The sequence below is a fragment of the Poecile atricapillus genome, chromosome 1 (genome assembly GCF_030490865.1).
Source record: "Poecile atricapillus isolate bPoeAtr1 chromosome 1, bPoeAtr1.hap1, whole genome shotgun sequence".
Taxonomy (NCBI): Eukaryota; Metazoa; Chordata; class Aves; order Passeriformes; family Paridae; genus Poecile; species Poecile atricapillus.
The window spans coordinates 176,563,451-176,583,873 of NC_081249.1; the positions used below are offsets into that span (position 1 = coordinate 176,563,451).

General features: G+C 48.9%; 2 protein-coding genes across 2 annotated transcripts; both read right to left on the bottom strand.

Moving 5' to 3' along the window:
* Positions 1-11,103: 11,103 nt before the first annotated feature.
* LOC131587315 (inositol 1,4,5-trisphosphate receptor-interacting protein-like 1) lies at positions 11,104-12,576 on the bottom strand. Its single transcript, XM_058855082.1, has one exon. The coding sequence runs from the start codon at positions 12,574-12,576 to the stop codon at positions 11,104-11,106; it is 1,473 nt and encodes a 490-aa protein (XP_058711065.1).
* A 5,123-nt stretch (positions 12,577-17,699) lies between these two features.
* On the bottom strand, positions 17,700-19,187 carry LOC131587371 (inositol 1,4,5-trisphosphate receptor-interacting protein-like 1). Its single transcript, XM_058855221.1, has one exon. The coding sequence runs from the start codon at positions 19,185-19,187 to the stop codon at positions 17,700-17,702; it is 1,488 nt and encodes a 495-aa protein (XP_058711204.1).
* Between the last annotated feature and the right edge of the window lie 1,236 nt (positions 19,188-20,423).

A 20,423-nucleotide genomic window follows, 5' to 3' on the forward strand; every position in this document is an offset into this window, starting at 1 on the left:
CTTGGACTGCAACTAGATGTCTTGCCCATGTCCAGAGAGTGGATGAGTGTCAGAGGAGAGATGTGGACATCCCTCCCTGTGCTGTGCCTCCAACCCAGCCCCGCTGTGCGTGAAAAGCGCACAAACCGGACATTCAACTTACCATGTCTTTGCACAAGGCCGGCCACGGCTGGGGCTGCCAGGGAATTATCAGATGCTCTTGTGGCTCTGCAGAGAAGCCAGGATTCTAAGGGAAGGGTTACTGATTGCATTTTGGCCCTGGGGAGCTGTGTTGGACAAACTGCTGTATAATCACTGCACAGTCCAGCCTGCAGAACAGCACTGTAATATTTTTCCCTTATCATCATGCAGCTTTGGAAGCTCTTATTTGATCTCCTTTATCCATGTGAATGTGTTCAAGAATGCAGCAGCCTCTGCCTGCAGAATAGTTGCTATTGTTCCCTTTGTTCATGTGTCTGGGCTGTTCCTCAGCCTCCTCTCTCCCTTCCTGCAAAGAGACACACTCTGCATGGTCAAAAAGTATCTTTACAACTTGATCTTAGGTATGAACTCAGCCATGAGAAAGGCAGAGGGCATATTTTCCTGAATATTACAGCTTTTTGTGATGCAGAGGGAACGTGGTGCAAGGTACCCTGGGTTCATATGGTGAATTAGACGCTTTTAACTTCAACCAGGATCTACTCAGCCATGCCCAATGTGCAAGCTGCTCTGAATTAATGCTGAAAATGGATGGCATTGGATTGGGCACTTTTGGGTTATCTATCTATTCTTCCTGAAGTGCTGACTCTCTTAGTTTGAATAAATCTGCAGTAACACAGCAAATCAGCCTGGAGGAGAAACAAAGAATCTGAAGACCATGAGAAATACAGATCCGCATTTCAATTTTTTATCCTGCTTTTCTTCTGATACAAAAGCTTATACATGCCTTCATGCTGAAAACAGGCTGGAATTGACTTAGATATTCAAAGTATTTCACTTGGAGACTTCTTTTTATGAGTGTGGAACTGAATTCAGTGCTTTTCAAAAGCAGGCCTCCAGCTTTGCAAAAATGTCTCTCCCCTTTCTACTTCTCCTTCTAGATAGGTTTGCAGCAGGTTATCCTAACATGATCTGCACAATCTTTACACCCCATTGAGTGCACAGTTTCAAAACAAGCCTCAAACAAATCTCAGTTCCATCTGAAAACCCATCTCCTCTCCATCCTCCTTGTGTAGAACCCATAGGAAAATGTCAAATTATACAAATGAGAACTTTGGCACAGCTGAGTTAGATCAGGCCAAGTTAGTCATCAAAGTTACAGCTGAAAGTTGTTGATCTGTTGGTGATTTGCAAGCAAATTATTTTTTATATTCTGTTTACAAAATAAGAGAATTGATATTATTGGTTGAGCCTGGAGGCTGATGCATCACCAGCCATGGTAAAGCAAAGATGACAAGGAGCTTGCTCGAACACTGAGGAAGGTGAGCTCCTTAATTAAGCCTGAGTCATCACTTCCATTGGGAGCAGGATGGAAGGATGGCACCAGAGCCACTGGCTGCCACGGGGCAGGGGCCAGAACCTGCTGAGAGCCTGATCCTGCACTGCCTGTGGCACACACAACTGGTGAGACAGGTTGGAAATCACTGGCTCAAGGCTGGATCTGTGCTTTGGCTTTCCTACCTGCCTCACTGGGAATTCCTTTAGAAATCCTCGCTGGGAATTCCACCTTAGACTGAATTTACATGAGTAGGAACCAAATAGTTATTTAATTTTTTTTTAGGTCTTGTTCCTTTTTTTTGGGTGCCGAATGAAGCCAAGGAAATCACTTACTGCTGCTCAAGTCTCATGGATGTGCAGTGCTGTTAATCTCAGACTTCATAAATTGTAAATTAAGGTTCCAAAAATCATGAGACTTGTATTTGTTTCTTTTTAAGTAAGAGAAGTCAACTCTTTTTATTGAGGTTTTGTGCTTTCAGGATATGATGTGGCTTTCCCCACCTCACACATGTAGCAGCAGAAACAGCCCCAAAAATTAAAATTTCTATTGCAATTACCTGACCCCAGAAACAGGAATTTGGAAAAACATCCCCTTCCTAAAGACCCAGCTGAGACCTTTGGACATGGGCAGTGTAGGTAGGGGCAGACTTTTCAGTTCACAGGGACCAGGGTTCTTTTTACCCTGATCTCTAAGCAGTGGCCTCTGAAACTGCCATTGCTGAGCACCCATTATTTGATCTGCAGATTTAGGAGGAAAAAAAACTCAAAGGGCAGCTGACTTTCAATACAGCCTCTCCTCTGCCTTGTAGCAAAATCCCTTGCCAGAGTGCAGAAAGCAGTAAAACCCTCCTGCCCAGCACTTCTATTTTCGAGCAATGTCAAGGTGAAAATCCCCCCAAGTGAACCCTGAGTGTCTCTTTCCTCTGTTCAGCTCACAAAGCAGGAGCAAAGAACAAACCTCTTTTCCTGTCCCTCCTACCTCCCTGAATCCCTTCTCATTAAGGAAAGAAAAGGTCAATATTAGTGGTGTTGAAATGGAGCACAAGGACCGAACCGCCTCCTGCGCCTGGTGCAAGGCGCTGAAAGAGCCAAGCGTGAAACAACATTTTCCAGAGCCTCCATCAGCTCAGGGGGCTGTTTTGGCCTGCCAGTGTGCAAGGAAGGAGCCTGATTTCAGGAAGCAATTTGCAACTAGCCCCTTAGGAGACTAAGGGGGGAAAAAAGCACCCGTGAGTGGGTCGTAGCTTGGTGTCTCCTGACTGAAGTTTGAAAAGTGCCTGGCAATTTGGGAAATTCAAGAGGTGGTGGACAAATCCCACCAGGAGGACACTGAGGAAACCTGAAGCTTACCACACTAGAGAGTTCTTGGCGAGGCTTCCGATCTTGGCCCAAGCCACTGTCTCCCATCCTCTTAGCATCTATTTGCCAACCCATCCATGCAGCAAAGCCGACACCTGAGCCTGTGTCATCCTCATCATGAACACAGATTCTCAAAAGTGGCATGGAGAGATGATGTTTCCCACCCCACCAATTCATCCATGCATCTTAGCTCTCTGCAGCTGTCCTCTGCCTCTTTACAGCTTCCTCTCCCTGGCCTGGTAGATGCTGTCCTGGCAAAGCATGGATTTGGTCAATCATAACCATCTTTCTCCACTTTCAATGCCACCACCTTCATATTTCCTTCTGTGCTGCCTTTTACTCTTCCCATTTATACCTCGTCATCCTCTTTGAGTCCTGCCTGGTCATGGTTGCAGAGATGGAAGCTGGGACTGGCACCCAAGGCTTTGAGGCTGTACCCTCATGGGGAGTGGAGTCTCCTGTAATCTTGTGGTTTTCTCTCTGTTCATCCACTGTTGCCTCTGTTCTTAAATCTTCTGGCACTCTGGGTGCAGAGAGATGCTCTTCTGGTCTGTATTTCTCTACCATCCCTTATGGTGCTGTCCTGGGTTCATTATGAGAGATATTGCCTAAGCCTGGGTGAAAAACAGGGGCCAAAGCCCCTTGGGACCAGCATTGCTGTGATATGTATGCTGCAAAATGAGCAGGGATGGAAGGCTTAAATGGCCCAGAACTGTGCAACAAATACTGTCCTGTGAAAAATAGGAATATTTTCCCTTTTTATTGCCCTGATTTGGTATCAAACCAAGTGATTAAAAGGCCTGACTTTTCTCCAGGGATGGAAAGTTAGATTTTCAACTAACTTACCTCTTGCAATCTTTAATCTGTTTTAGACTGAACCTTTTTTTAACCTCTATTTTTTCTTTTTTCAGTGCAAACAGACAGGATTTCTACACCACCTAAATACTCTTTTCTTGTGCACCAACAACACAGGGCATTTACCTTGGCAGACCAGGTAAAACAGTGCCCTGAGGGAAGCTGAATAGGCCCTGGTGATGAGTTACGGTGTCTAACACTTCCCAAGTACAATCACAATGATTTATGACCGCTGACATGACAAAGATTTTGTCTGGTAGTGAGGAGTGATGGCTGATGTCCCTCGAAATGCTTATCATTTCTGGCAGCTTAATTGAATCCCGTTAACAGATGCAACAAAACTGAGAAACATTTCTCCTCCTAGGAGTCCTCATTGGAGCAAAACAAAGATGATCTGGGCATTATTTCCCTGTTTTCAGGAACTCTTCTTTGAAGTCAGAGGGTATCTTCTGAAGAAAAAGAAGTAGGAAGAAGGAAGGAAAAGGAAGAAAGAAGTTTCCTTCAGAAGGAAACATTTTCCTAAAAAGAAAATGCCACCAAAATAGTATATTACCTTCATATTTGATTTTAGGACACCTTGGCAGGAGAACAACCTCCCATGATGATTGATAAGAAGGGACCCTTGGAGAGTTGCTGCAGTTTTCCCCTGTGGAGTGAAGCATCCCACATTCAGCATGCAGAGGACTTGGGCTTACATCCAACTTGGAGCCTTGCCCTTCTCTTGGGGGTTTTGAAGCTTTTCAGACCAGTTGAGCAAAACCTCAGATAACTGTGACAGCCAGGGCATCCAGCCCTGGCTTGCGAGGTGTTCTGGGAACAGCTCTGCAACACAAGAGCTCGGCAGATGCAAGGGAGGAATCCAGGCATCTCTGCCAGGCCTGCAGGCAGCTGGGAGCGCTACAGGAGATCCCTGGCTGGTTGCAGTGCTGCAAAGGGGCAGCCTTTGCTCAGCACCCGAGAGAAAAGCAAACCCAAGGCCACTGGAGGTGGCTGGAGGGAGAAAGTTCCATAGTTCAAAGCTGCTGTGTGTGCAGGAGGAGGCTAAAATGTGGGAAATGGTTTTCAAAAAGGTTCATCCATAGCAGCAATGGACATCCGTGGCCTGGAAGGACTTTTAGGAAAGATAAAGTTGTGCACACAGCATGTCCTCTTGCAGCAGCTGAGTTGTGCTAGTCTCTCATCTGATTTCATGCACCAGCATGTTATCTTTTTCTCGGGAAAGCCATGGAACTGGGTAGAATTTAAATTATACCCCAGAGAAGCTGGCTTGCTTGCTTCTCTGACAGAGGTCATAATGAGGGAGTTGGGATTCCAGTTATAGCTCAGCACAGCAGATGTAGCTGGTTTTGCAGATGATAAAAATACAGCCTTGTCTCAGGAATGCTGGAGAAGTGAGGCATGCGTGTGGCTGGCTTTTTTTTTTTTTTGTTCAGAGCTGTTGTTTAACTCTGGCTGTACTGTACAACAGTTGTTCCTGTTGGGAAATCAATATTTACACAGTAAACAGCAGTGAGACATGGGCTGGGTGCCATCCAAGCATGCAGCAGGACCTGCTCTGGTGAATGCCCACACCTCAAACTGTGAAAAATGTTAGTCCTCTCTCTTTTGGTGTAGGAGTATTTTTCATTACCAGTGATGAATACTACTTCATTTTTACTCTGCTTTGTATGCTTTCCAAGGCCTTTCCTTGCAAGGAAGGAGGCAGCCACTGAAATATGGAAAGCTACATTATCTACTCTCCTATATCACACACAGCTCACCTCTTCTGATCAGAGCTGAGTGCTTGGTGCACTGAATTAGCCACCCACTCTAAAGGAAAGGAATTTATCTGAGAAAGCAATCACAACTAACACTTCAAATACTGAACTTCCAACTCCAGCTCCTGCTTGCTCTCATCCGTATGTCACAGTATCATAGAATTGTTTGGTTTGGAAGGGACCTTCAAGACCTTTTGGTTGTAACCCCCCCTGCCATAAGCAGGGACACCTTCCATTAGACCAGGAGGCTCAGAGCCCCATCCAGCCTGGCCTGGGACAGTGCCAGGGATAGAAGTGTTACAGGAACCTCCTCAGGGATCCTGCAACTCCACTGCCTACAGAGACCTTTCCCTGGAGGACAAACACCAGTGACCTCCCTTCAAGGAGCTGGTCTCTGAGGCTCAGCTGGGACTGACACAAACCTAGCAATGTGAACTCAGTGCTTTGCTGTTCCCCAGGGCACTGCCAATGGAGGAGTGCACTACAGGCAGAGTGGCACTGCCACTCTCACTTTATCTGGATGCTACGATGAGTCTATGTCCTCTTGGATTCACAACAACACACTTGAAGCTGGCTCTGTAATACTGCCTGGCCCTGTATTCCCTCCTGTTTGCAGAAGCACAGCTGTAAGGAAAATGTTCTGTCTCTAATCTCTATTTACACAGGATGGTGATAAAGAAATTCCTTCACAATCATTTAATCTCATTTTGGGCTGACACCACCATCTTTGCTCAGCCCAGCTCCAGAGTAGCAACACAAGCAAACACGACACAGTGATTTGTGGGCTCGGGAAGGGCAGTCACACAAAAACCATCTCTGTACCAAAGTACCCCTCAAGTCTTGTGCTCAGTTTTGAACCTCTCACTGCAAGAAAGACATCAAGGGAGTGGAATGTGTCCAGAGAAGGGCAATGGAGCTGGGGAAGGGTCTGGAGAACAAGCCTGATGAGGAGCAGCTAAGGGAGCTGGGGAGATTCAGCCTGAAGAAAAGGAGCTCAAGGGGGACCTTCTCACTCTCCACAACTCCCTGATAGGAGGGTGGAGCCAAGTGAGGTGAGTGTGTTCTCCCAGGTAACAAGTAACAGAGGAAATAGCCTCAAGTTGTATAACAGGAGGTATAGATTGGGTATTAGGTGAAATTTCTTCACTGAAAGCATAGTCAGGCATTGAAACACACTGTCCAGGGCAGCGATCGAGTCACTATCCCTGGAAGTGCTCAAAAGGTGTGTGGGTGTGGCATTTCGGGACATGGTTTAGTGGTGGGCTTAACAGTGCTGGGGTAACAGTTGGACTCAATGATCTCAGACGTATTTTCCTTCCTAAACAATAATGTGATTCTAAGTTTTTTGCTGAGCACAGTGAGTGAGACGAGTATCTCACCAGGCAGGACGATACTGAGAGGAAGGACAGCCCCATCTTCTGGAAGCTGAGGTGGTTGAAGCTCTTGCCCAATTTTGGCAAGGGATTCGAAGCAAGAAGCCTGTTCTGAGGTGAGTTTCTGCAGTAAACTCAGCCAGCTGTCTGCAGCAGCGAGGTGCTGCTGGCATACGTGCTGTCCCCACCGTGAGCTGGCCTGCTCGTGTCAGTAAGCTCTGCACGAATTCACTGCCTGGCCCTAAAGGATTGGCAAAACAGGAAACTCTTTCAAAGGTGTCTAAGGACTTGATGTTGATGCTTGAATTTACCTTTCATATTGCTGCAGCATTTTTGTCCAGGCGCTTTATCCCTGCAGCTCAAAGCTGTCATTTATTTGTAGTCAGAGATTTTGTGCTTTTGAAATTAAGGCCAAGGCGGACAGAAAATAAAAGTATTCCAAGACACTTTAATGCATTAGACAAGTGTTAATTAGGGGAAGCTGAGTCTTTCCAGCCCTTGAGGCAAAGCATATCTGGTGTACAAATAATTCAGAAAAAGGCAAAGCTGTTCTGCCTAGTGAGATTTTTGGTCCTATACAGTTTGAGGAAAACACAGAATGTACTCATCAGTGGAAACAGAGTTATAACAGTGAGAATAACTTAGAAGGAGCTGATGGGGTCAGAGGCAAATGCAGAATGTGTGGCCACAGCTGGGAAAGCAGCATCCTTGCTCAGCCAGACACACAAGCAAGAAAATGGGCTGAGAAAACATGGCAGGGTTATTAAGGGAGCTCCTCTGGTCACAGCCCAACCTGTGAAATGGGTTCTGTCTGCTCATAGCCTGTGATCACAGAAGCAAGCAGTGTGTATCTCACCCTTTTCCCAGGAGCTTTTGGGAGACAGCTCCCAAAACAGCAATTGGCAGTGATGGTTATAAAAAAATACACTCTTGAAGCTGCACCTGGAGCTGGCCACATTTTGATGACAAATTTTGGCAAATTGTGTACTTGGAAGAACTATGGAAAAAAAATCTACCAAGAATCTGTGAAAATAACCCCTTGGGTGAAACTTTTTCCCACTTGTTATCCAGCTCAGAAAATGCCCTGCCCCTGAATTCAAATTCCCATCAGAGGCATTTTCCCCAGACAATGGTTTTCTTTGCCCTGGTAAACACAGAAAGTGGGCATTTTCTCTGGGGAAGTATTATCAAACAAAACCTTTTCTCCCAAAGGGAAACACTTTTCCCAAACCATTGAGATGCTAAGGGACAACATGTTACTTTTATATCATCTTAAATGAAAAAAATTAGATGTTCTTGCATTTAATTTTACTAGTACACATACCTGCCATTGAAGTTCTGACTTTATTTTAAAAGAGTGATTTATACATTTAGCTTTTGGTTCATTCTAAACTTATTTTAAGACTCATAAAAAAATCTCACTTTGGAAGTGCAGAATGATTAATTTCTCAACTACATTTTTGCTTTGAAGTGTCTGTTGGCTGTTAATAAAATAAGTCCTTTTACATTTTCTTCAAAGTCACAAAACACAAACACACATGGATGCTTTGGGCCAAAGAAGGGGGCTGAAAACCTGCCTGGCAGTGGGAATTTAGCTGAAAGGAGGAGGGGAGCTGCTGTCTTACCAATCTGGGGAAGAGTGCTGCATTTGTTCAGCCAAAGCCCCTGCATGTGGAGGCAATGGGAAAGTTGGGACTGGGTCTGCAGAGAACCCAATTTAGAGGGTGGAGTCTTGTGCAATGAACATTACATTTTGTTAAAAAAACACTAGTGTTTTCATAGCCCAGATTTCATGAAGCTGATGTCTGTCTGACTGAAAGTAAAGTGCCTTGTAGCCCTGCACTCAGTGTTTGCTTAGTGGTGAATACTGTAGTAGGCTCTGTGTCAAGCTCACAGCTGCTTTTGGAGTGTGTCTAGAAACACTCATGCCTCTGAGACATGGAGAAACATGTAGGCTCAGAGGAGCAAATTTCCAGCTGGCAGAGCTAGGCAGGCACCCTCAGAAGCCACTGGCTCAGGCTGGCTGAGTATTAACCTCAAGTGCTCGGGAGCGAGATTTTTCACAATGGCCACTGCCAGAGCAGGATGCTAAACTCAGGTGCTGATACTCTGGACCACTGCAGTAGTGCAAAGGTCCTTCCACCCTTGGGGAAGCATTTCACCAGAAACACTGAAGCTGCAAAGCAATTTCCATCTGGAGCCAGCAGCTCTGCTGCCATCATGGCGCAGAACAGGGGAGAAGGGAGAAAAAAAATCAAAGCAAGTTGGAATTGAGCAAGGGATATGCCATGAAAGGAGTTCTCTCTGGAAAACATAATTCTCAAAACCAAAAATCTTTCTATTGCTAAAATATTTCACATTTCTCTTAGGGAGAGTCCCACTTAGCTGTTGCACTTTGGTCACTTAGCACTAAACCAGAAAATGCCACTGAACATCACACACACCCTTTTTAAAGGAGCTTAAGATCATTTGATATTATTTCTCGAACCAACCTTCCACAGCCACCTCACAGAGTTCAACCCCTTCCTACGGGCAGGACACATGCACTGAATCATGCCACTCCAGGTATTAAACCCCTCTAAAATCTATATATTTCACCTCACTGGCATACTAAACATTTTACTACTTTGTACTTAATTTTTTATAAATCCTGGTTTACAAAGGGATATTTGAAGGCCTTTCTGTCAATAGCAAATAGGATTGATACTTTTTTGGATAATAGGACAAACAGAGAAATGTCTCTCCATTTCTGGATGCCTACAGCTTACGCTGGAGATGTGTAAGAAATTCTGGCCTCTGAGGCTGGCGAGGGCCCGGCCCACGCTGCCCACAGGAGCTGCGGCTGCCCACAGCAGCTGGCGGTGTTCCAGGCCAGCTTGGCTGGGGCTTGGAGCAGCCTGGCCTAGCGGAAGGTGTCCCTGCCCATGGCAGCGGGGCTGGAAGGAGGCAATTTCTAAGGAGCCTTCCCAGCCAAGCCATTCTGTGATTCTGGGATCAGAGGGGCTGGGGATGGCTGGGCCTCATTTCTCATTGGAACCACTTCAGCACTCCGAGTCTGCTGGAGTTCAAGGAGACAGTTGATGAGCCCACATTGACGGCGCGTGACGTTTACCCGTGCTCTAGGTCTGGCTGAGATCAATAAAGTCTTGCACGATGCAGATTCTGCAATGTTGCATTTTATTGAAAAAAGAGCAAAGCCTTTTCCAGCTTGCCAATCCTAAACATGCTAACTACAGATCATTAATACGGCTCACAACTGAGAGCCACACTAGATATGGATTTGCTTGTATATCAAAATATTATCCTATGTGTTATATCTACCCATTGTATAGCTATCAATAGATCTATTTGATGAAACTCACTTCAGACAAAAATGTGCTAAATGCATGAATATGCATCACAATAGATAGTGACACTCCATGTGTCCTCTATTGTTATTATTTAAATATAATTACATATTCAACTCTTTAGAATAATATTGCTTCATGACACAAGAATTACCTATTTCATAATTTTTTTATTATTTATATTAGTCTGTTGTTTTCTTGTGTTGTATTTAACTATCATATATGATACATTAATCATTATATGACTATTATATATGATTACATGTTTATAAACATTAAAGTATAAAGTATATGAACACTATATATATATATATATGTATATATATATATATATATATATATATATATATATATATATATAGCTATGAAATAAAAGTCTGGACTCAAATATAGAAAAAATTTCAGGTCAGCTCCAACACAGCTGGTCCAGAGCCGACCCAAAGGTGTCCCTTCTGGAGACAAGGAGAGACGCCGTCCATGGACTCATCCCGGGCAAGCAGCGCTGACTTTTCCTCTTGGTCCTTCTTGCCCCTGGTTTCTTTCTTCTTTTCCTGACCCGCATTCCCGCATCTTTCACACTCCGATTTTTGGCCCTTCCCAAAGGCTGGCAACAAGTGCATGTTGCAAGTGGGATTTGGTGACTTTGGTGCTGCACGTGAGGCATGTTCTCTCTTTAGGTGCGCTCTTAGGAGTGGGGAAATTCAGGCGGGGCTTTATGTGGATCTGGGTGTCTTCTTATGGAAAATGAAAAGTTTCTCGGAGGTAGAATAAACTGTCCCTTGGCCCTCCATCTGCTGAGGTGACAGGAGAGGCTGCGGGACTTTCACCAGAGTTTTTGCACGCATCCTCTTCTCTTTAAAGGACCAAACTTTTACTATGATGTGCTTCTCTGCTGCTGGCTGCAAGCAGCACATGCTTTGTGCTGGAGAATCTATTTCAATTGTCAGGATTAAGGATTGTTAGGAGCTGACGTTGCAGATCCAGGTACTCGCCTATGGCCTGGAAATGGGCAGCTGGATCCATTGCCAGGCGTTGGAAGAAGTTGGGAGGCTCAGCCATTAGAACATCTGGGGGCAAGCTGATCTCTTCAGGAAGCCTCCGATTGCCCACAATAAAGTGGTTGAGGCATTTATCTTCCAGGGAGAAGCGCAGACTCTCACTGATATTTATCAGTCGCCTCAGGAAATGTCTCCTGCACCACTGTGACACAGGAATGGTGTTCAGGAGGTGCATTACGATGGTCTTCATGGTGTAGGTGGAAAAGCCTATGCCCAGCTGGAGATGGGAAAAGAGCTGCAGGCATCTGAGGTGCAAACTGTCGGGGGGGGCCTGCCTGGCAAGGTGATTGAAGAACTTCATCTCTGCCACAGCATAAGTCTCAGGCCAGGTTGTGTTTGGGGTATGGGCCTCTCTAGGCTGGCTGCTGACAAAGATGTCTGAGTCGCCTCTCCTTACCCCAAACAACATCTCAATCCTGAAGCTCTCTTCTCCATCGGTCACCTTGAACTGGCAGGAGCGTCTGGAGGGCAGCAGCGTTAAATGCCAACTGTGTGACTGAGGCAAAGCTGGCCAGATTGCTCTCACCAGTTGGCAGAACCAGCGGGCCGTTTTCTGCACGTCCAGGTAGGAGCCGGTGCACAGGGTGTCCAGGAGGCTGGGATCCTGATTCCTCCTCAGCTCCTCCTTGGGGTGGTGCAGGAAGCACAGCATGTTGTCGCCCTGCTGCTCCCTCGTGCAGGTGCACTCCAGCTGCACGCGCACACGGAAGTTCCTCACCTGCGCGTGCCCTGCAGTGTCCAGCTCCAGGTGGAAGCTGTGGCCTCGGGGAGGGGTCATGGGGACGAGCACGCGGTACACAACGTCCTGCTCGCGGGGACTCCAACCTTCAAAGGCACTGCCCACCCCGATGGCTCGTTGCAGGACTGGGTAGAAACTGTTTGACAAGACATGACCAAAGTAAATGGTATAATTGTCCATCAGGTCAGTTGTCCACTCGCAGCCAGCCAGCAGGTTCTGTACAGGCCACTGGATGCGCTCCACCAGTCTCCTTCCTATGTTATCTTGAACGTGATCATCCACTTCATTTCCAACAACTTCTTCCTCATTTGCACTCCCATTTTCATCTTCATTCTCCTCCCTCCTCAGCCTCCTTTTATGCCCCATAAACCACATGACCAAGACAAGGACCAGAAGCAGAGCAACAGATATTAGCAGCAAGTACTGCACCACATCATTCTGCCTCAGGGCGAGCTGCTCTTCCTCCCGATCCAGCTGAATTCTCTTCTGCTCCAAGCGCTTTGCACGCAGCTCCATGCGCAGATGTGTCTCCTCATCCAAAACATCACTTACAGGACGCAGATACTGGATGAGGCTTTGCAGGAGCATGAAAAGGAATGTTATGGCATCCATGGTCTGCAGGAGGATGGAAAGAAGGCCATGAGTGGTGCTGTGAGGGAGGCAACTACTGGTTGCGGGAGGGAGAGCAGCAGGGATCTGCTCAGGGATCTGAGGGCAGGAAGGACAGGGCCCCAGAGAGCTGGCAGGCAGCAAGGCCTGTCCTGCTGACCCAGCAGCAGCAGCAGCAGCTGCAGCAGCACGGCCTGCCCAAGGCTCTCCCACGAGGGGCTGTCCCCGCACGCAGGGGGAGAAGCCAGCCCCGGGTGCAGCCAGGTTTCCACCCTGGCCCTTGTCCCCAGCCCAGCCTCCCCAGCACGTGTGCACTCACCGCTTGCCCAAGCAATGAAGGCCAGCGTTACCTGCTGGGCCTTTTGGAGCTGCCCCCATTGTGACATGTCCCCCTGTGATGTCACAGGTGTCAGAGCCCATTACAGCCCAGCCAGCCCCACCCTTTGTCCCCACCCCCACTCAGCCACTCACAGTGGCCCTGGTGTGCTGTTTAAGGCTGCCTTGGAGGGAATCTTCTTCCAAGAACTCCCACTGTTCTTTCTTTTGGGTTTGTTTTCATCTGCCCTCCACTGACAATCTCCCACATCTCCATGTTGGAAAGCACCCTTGAGGATCACTAACTTTTGACTGCTCACTGCTTGAGCTACACGTCAGTCTCTGAGTCAGTGAGGTTGAAAAGGTCCCTGAAGATCACACAGTCCAACTGCAACCTTAACACTGCCTATTGCACCAATCAGCCACGTCCCCAAATGCCACATCCCCATGACTTTTAAACCTTTCTGAAGGTGCTGGCTCAGCCATTTCCCTAGGCAGCAGCCTGTTCCCAAGCTAGAGAGCCTTTTTGTTGAGGGAAGATTTCCTAGAGGTCCAATCTAAACCTCCCGGGGTGCAACTTGAGGTCATTTTCCTCTGGTTTCCTCCTGTTGTTTGTTCCCTGGGCTAATAGCATGAGCCCCACTGAGCTCCAACCTCCTTTCAGGAACCAGGGGCGTGGTGTCAGGTGCTTGGGCTGAGGTGAAGGCAGCTCCTGGCAGAGGAGAGAAAGCTGGTGCTTTTGCACTGCACTTCCCATCACCCAGTGGGACAAAAGGGGCTGTGGGTGGGGAGAAGAGTTTCAGGTTGCCCGGAAGCATTTCCGTGTGAGGAGAACCTTAGTCCCAAACACATCAACCAAGGGAATCCATCCCCTTCCAAGACGAAGGAAAAATCAGAATTTTCCTTGTAGAAAATGGAAAGGTTTGGAGTGAAAGTCAGTGCTGCAATGTCCCCGGATGTCCGTGTGGATTTTGCTACCCTGCAAGGCCGGACTGTGAGGAGGGGATCCCAAGAAACGCCCTCTTGCTCGGGGGCCTTCCATGGCACGGCAGCACAAGTGAGAGCCCTTGCTTGGCCTTTGCCTTCAGCAAGGCCCCGGGATGGGCCAAGCCTCAATGCCCTGTGAAAGCAGCTCAGATTGGCCGTGCCCAGCATGAAGGACGCCAGAGGACAGAGAGGCAGGCTCAGCAGCGTGCTGGTGCAGTCCAGCTTAGGCTGCAGCTTTCTGCCCTTGTTATCTCTGGAGCCTTGGAGGGGAAGGCTGCGTGGCTTGCGGTGACTTTCACCAGCGCTCCTGCTAACAGCACTGGGCACCCCAAGGCTGTTTGGTCTCAGCACAGGCAAGAGCAGGAAGAAACAAATCCTCACCTGGCTTTGTAGACCCCTGAGACAAGCAAAGACGAGCAGTGTGCGGAGAAGGGACCATCAGCACTGCACAGCAGCTTGTCTCCGCCATAAATCACAGAAAGTTCAAACATTACTGGTTGGCTTTGGCCTTTGTGTTGTGTTTTATTTGGAGCTTTGTCCCTCAAAGGAAAACCTGTTGCATTTGCCACATTCCACAGCTGGATTGGAGTGCTCTGCTCTCTGACTGGGAGCTGCCTAGATGGAACTCACCAATGTGCCTTTGCCCCTCTTTTTCCTCGGTCACGATGTGTCAATTCCAGAGGTTGATGGGTAACATCAGCGTTTCCTTTTTCTCCCCTTGTGCTCAGGAGCTGGGTGAGCTGCTGACATCCTCTCCTGCCCCAGCTTGACCCTCAAAGGTTTCTGCAGTAGGGGAAGGTGGCACGTAGCCAGTGGCTCAGCTGCCAGCACCAGTGCTAGCCAACGGGGAAGGCTCATCTCTATGGCTTGAGTCAGCTCACAGCTGCCAGCATCTGCACTGTGTCCTGCCCCACATTCGTCCTGCCATGCAGTCGGAGGGCACAAAAGTCCCCCTGGAAGCCACGTCCCCAGGTGCCACATCCACTTGACATTTGTCAAGTGCATCGAGCAATGAGAATTGCACGGACTCCACGGGCAGCCTGTGCCAGTGCTCGACAAGCCTTTGAGAGGAGAAATTTTTCCCTAAACGCAATCTCCGCCTCCCCTGGCGGAGTGCTGACTTGTGGCCACTTCCTCTTGTCCTGTCCCTCGTTTCCTGGGAGCAGAGCCTGACCTGCCCTAGCCCCAGCCTCATGTCTGGGAGTTGCAGAGAGTGAGAAGGTTCCTCTCTGATGCTGAGCGGGACTGCAGCCACGTGTCCCCCTGTGGCTGTGCCCGGCCCTGCTGGCCCTGCTGCCCTGCTGGCAGGGCCCTGAGCCCGGGCAGAGCAGTTCCCTGTGCGGGCACAGCCCATGGGGTGCTCCCTGCTGCGGCCTGGCCCGGCCCCAGAGCAGGGTCCCCCTTGCGGGAGGCCCCGGGCTGGCCGCGTGTCTCCAGCCGGCTGTGGCTGGGCAGCTGCCTCGGCCGTCAGGGCTGCAGAGCTGCGGGAGCCCGGGGCTCTCTGCCGGCCGCACTGCGGAGCTGCCCGTTGCAGCCGGCAGGGCCTCAGCGCCCGCCCGCTGCCCTCCCGCCCGCCCGCACGGAGGCGCCAGGCCCCGCTCGCTGCTCTCATGGTGCCACTGGTGGCCCCAGGGCTCTCCAAGGGCTTCTGCAGGGCCACCTTGCTGCGGCCTTTCAGTCCCTGCCCGAGGCCCAGCAGAGCCCTGCACGGGGGCTGTGTCCAAGGGCCTGCAGGGACAGCAGCAGGGCCAGTGGCTTCCCCGTGACGCAGGGCAGCCTTAGGCTGGAGATGGGCAAGAAATTCTGGCCTCTGAGGCTGGCGAGGGCCCGGCCCACGCTGCCCACAGGAGCTGCGGCTGCCCACAGCAGCTGGCGGTGTTCCAGGCCAGCTTGGCTGGGGCTTGGAGCAGCCTGGCCTAGCGGAAGGTGTCCCTGCCCATGGCAGCGGGGCTGGAAGGAGGCAATTTCTAAGGAGCCTTCCCAGCCAAGCCATTCTGTGATTCTGGGATCAGAGGGGCTGGGGATGGCTGGGCCTCATTTCTCATTGGAACCACTTCAGCACTCTGAGTCTGCTGGAGTTCACGGAGACAGTTGATGAGCCCACATTGACGGTGTGTGACGTTTACCCGTGCTCTAGGTCTGGCTGAGATCAATAAAGTCTTGCACGATGCAGATTCTGCAATGTTGCATTTTATTGAAAAAAGAGCAAAGCCGTTTCCAGCTTGCCAATCCTAAACATGCTAACTACAGATCATTAATACTGCTCACAACTGAGAGCCACACTAGATATGGATTTGCTTGTATATCAAAATATTATCCTATGTGTTATAAATTCACTCGAGAGAGTGTTAAAGTTTAATAAAGGGGAATTTTTTTAATTATAGCAAGCAAGCAATAAGCAAAACACGGCGCTGGACAGCCGGAAAGCGATCCCGCTTTTCCGCGGCCGTGCTTCCGTTTTTCGTGTGTCTCCTTTTAATCAGTCCGGCTCTCCAAGCTCCCCCGATGACGTGTCCTTCCTCGGGTCTTTCTGCGCATGTTCCTTCATCGGTCATGGGTCCGATTATTCGTTCTTTTCTTATCTTCCTGTAACCTTTCTTCACTATTCCCTGTAAAGGCTTAGCTCAGTAATTTTTTGGATTCAAGGAATCTTAGCAAGGACATAATAAACGTCAGTAGCTATACAAGCATCAGATACTATGCATACGTAAGTAACTATCGTAAGTAAGTACGGGGTAAGTAACAATCTTGATTTACAGATAATATTACAGAATTATCATATCTACATGTTTAGTCGAACAAAAGGGTCTCTGTTTATCACAATCCCCCCTTTTTTCTATTCCCTACTTTTGTTCGTTAAATCTTTGCAATTCTTTTTTACTTAGTGTTATATCTACCCGTTGTATATGCTATCAATAGATCTATTTGATGAAACTCACTCAGACAAAAATGTGCTAAATGCATGAATAAGCATCACAATAGATAGTGACACTACATGTGTCTTCTGTTGTTATTATTTAAATATAATTACATATTCAATCCTTAGAATAATATTGTTCATGACACAAGAATTACCTATTTCATATTTTTGATATTATTTATATTAGTCTGTTGTTTTCTTGTGTGGTATTTTACTATTATATGTGATACATTAATCATTATTATGACTATTATATATGTTTACGTGTTTAGAAACATTAAAGTATAAAATACATGAACACTATATATCTATATATATCTAGCTATGAAATAAAAATCTAGGTTCTTCTATAGACAAAATTTCAGGTCAGCTCCAACACAGCTGTCCAGAGCCGACCCAAAGGTGTCCCTTCGGAGACAAGGAGAGACGCCGTCCATGGACTCATCCCGGGCAAGCAGCGCTGACTTTCCTCTTGGTCCTTCTTGCCCTGGTTTCTTGCTTCTTTTCCTGACCCGCATTCCCGCTTCTTTCAGCCCTTCTCAAAGGCTGGCAACAAGTGCATGTTGCAAGTGGGATTTGGTGACTTTGGTGCTGCACGTGAGGCATGTTCTCTCTTCAGGTGCGCCCTTAGGAGTGGGGAAACGCAAGCCGGGCTTTATGCAGATCTGGGTGTGTTTTTTTGGAAAAACTAAAGGGTGCAAAGAGGTAGAAGAAGCCCTGCTGTGGCCCTCCACCTGCTGAGGCAGCAGGAGAGGCTGTGGGACTTTGGCCAGAGCCTTTGCGTGCATCCTCTTCTCCTTAAAGGACCAAATTTGTAGGATGAGGTGGCTCTTTGCTGCCAGCTGCCAGCAGCACAAGGCCAAGCACAGACTCTGTGCTCGTAGCCGTGACTCCTCCCCTTCATTCATTCAAAGTTCATTTTGATTGTTTCTTCGAGCCACTTCCGCAGAACCCAGTACTCGAGCATGGCCTGGCTGTACGCGTCCGAGTCCTGCGCCAGGCGATGGAAGAGATTGTGTGTCGTAGCCGTTGGAACATCTGGGGGTACCCTGATGTCACGAGGAAGCCTCTCGTTGCCCACAATGAAGTGGTTGAGGCGTTTTGCTCTGACACATAAAAACAGGCCATCTCTGATCTGCAGCAGTCGCTCCAGGAAATGTCTCCTGCACCACAATGCCACGGGTGTGTCAGCCAGCAGGTGCATGATGAGGGTCTTGATGGCGTAGGTGGAAAAGCAGAAGCCCAGCTGGAGGCGGGTGAAGAACTGCAGGCATCTGAGGTGCAAACTGTCGGGGGGGGCCTGCCTGGCAAGGTGATTGAAGAACTTCATCTCTGCCACATCGTAAGTCTCAGGCCAGGTTGTGTTTGGGGTATGGGCCTCTCTAGGCTGGCTGCTGACAAAGATGTCTGAGTCGCCTCTCCTTACCCCAAACAACATCTCAATCCTGAAGCTCTCTTCTCCATCGGTCACCTTGAACTGGCAGGAGCGTCTGGAGGGCAGCAGCGTTAAATGCCAACTGTGTGACTGAGGCAAAGCTGGCCAGATTGCTCTCACCAGTTGGTAGAACCAGCGGGCCGTTTTCTGCACGTCCAGGTAGGAGCCGGTGCACAGGGTGTCCAGGAGGCTGGGATCCTGATTCTTCCTCAGCTCCTCCTTGGGGTGGTGCAGGAAGCACAGCATGTTGTCGCCCTGCTGCTCCCTCGTGCAGGTGCACTCCAGCTGCACGCGCACACGGAAGTTCCTCACCTGCGTGTGCCCTGCAGTGTCCAGCTCCAGGTGGAAGCTGTGGCCTCGGGGAGGGGTCATGGGGACGAGCACGCGGTACACAACGTCCTGCTCGCGGGGACTCCAACCTTCAAAGGCACTGCCCACCCCGATGGCTCGTTGCAGGACTGGGTAGAAACTGTTTGACAAGACAAGACCAAAGAAAGTGGCATACTTGTCCATCAGGTCAGTTATCCACGCACAGCCTCTCTCCAGGTCCTGGACAGGCCACTGGATGCGCTCTGTCAAAACTACACCGATGATTTCCCCAAAAACCTCCTCTATTTCTCGGACTAAATCTTCATGGTTGTTTCGTGCAGCTGCATCCTCATTGACATCATTTTCTTCTTCATTCCTCTCTCTCCGCAGGCTCCTTTCCCATCCCAGAAACCATAGGAGCAAGACAAGGACCAGGAGCACAGCAACAGTCACGAGCTGCAAGTACTGTTGGGTTTCACTCTTCCGGATGAGCCGCTCCACTTCCTGCTCCAGCAGAAGCCTCTCGTGTTCCAGCTGCTGGGCACGCAGTTCCATGCGCCGCCGAGCTTCCTCATCCCAATCCCCCACAGGCGGTGGGTAAAGGGTGAGGCTCTTCAAGAGCATGAAAAGGAACACGACGGAATTCATGGTCTGCAGGAGGATGGAAAGAAGGCCATGAGTGGTGCTGTGAGGGAGGCAACTACTGGTTGCGGGAGGGAGGGCAGCAGGGATCTGCTCAGATATCTGAGGGCAGGAAGGACAGAGCCCCAGAGAGCTGGCAGGCAGCAAGGCCTGTCCTGCTGACCCAGCAGCAGCAGCAGCAGCGTGGCCTGCCCAAGGCTCTCCCACGAGGGGCTGTCCCCGCACGCAGGGGGAGAAGCCAGCCCCGGGTGCAGCCAGGTTTCCACCCTGGCCCTTGTCCCCAGCCCAGCCTCCCCAGCACGTGTGCACTCACCGCTTGCCCAAGCAATGAAGGCCAGCGTTACCTGCTGGGGCCTTTTGGAGGTGCCCCCATTGTGACATGTCCCCCTGTGATGTCACAGGTGTCACAGCACATCACAGCCCAGCCAGCCCCACCCTTTGTCCCCACCCCCACTCAGCCACTCACAGTGGCCCTGGTGTGCTGTTTAAGGCTGCCTTGGAGGGAATCTTCTTCCAAGAACTCCCACTGTTCTTTCTTTTGGGTTTGTTTTCATCTGCCCTCCACTGACAATCTCCACATCTCCATGTTGGAAAGCACCCTTGAGGATCACTGTAATAAATTAATCTGTAAATAAAAATTCCTAAAGGTATAAATAAGATATATATGTGTTGTAATAATATAAAATCCAAAATGTACAAAAAACCTTTCTCCAAGTCTGGCCGGGAGTTTCCTCCACAAGGCAACGGATTGCAGCCAACACCCAGATAATGAACATCAGCTCGGAAAATAGACAGGACGAGGGCCATCAGGAAAACAAAAGAACTAGCTCGGAGGAGATATCCATCTCCGGACCTGACCAACGTCCCTGCAGATCTCTGTTGGGAAACAATCAGGTCGACAAAAGACAAGCCTCGGAAAAAGTAGTCGTCGCTAGACCTGAACGCCCCACCTGTCAAACCAGTGTTGGAGATGCAATCAACGGAAACAAAAGGAAAGACTCTGCCGAGATACCCATCGGCACCGATCCCGGATCACACCACTTTTGCCTTGATAACCCAAATTGAAATACATACAGAGTCTCTTTACGTATGAGGAGACTCTGTCCGGACACTGGTTAGTTCTATTTTTCCATGCCAGGAAATCCATTCACCGGACAATCAAGGACACTTGGTGAATGGAGCCTGCTTGGAATTTTAGCCTGAGGACTTAAAATCTCTATAAAACCCTGAGAACACTCAGAC

Coding starts and splice junctions, on each gene's coding strand:
- LOC131587315 (XM_058855082.1), bottom strand. CDS start 12,576: ATGGATGCCATAACATTCCTTTTCATGCTCCTGCAAAGCCTCATCCAG.
- LOC131587371 (XM_058855221.1), bottom strand. CDS start 19,187: ATGAATTCCGTCGTGTTCCTTTTCATGCTCTTGAAGAGCCTCACCCTT.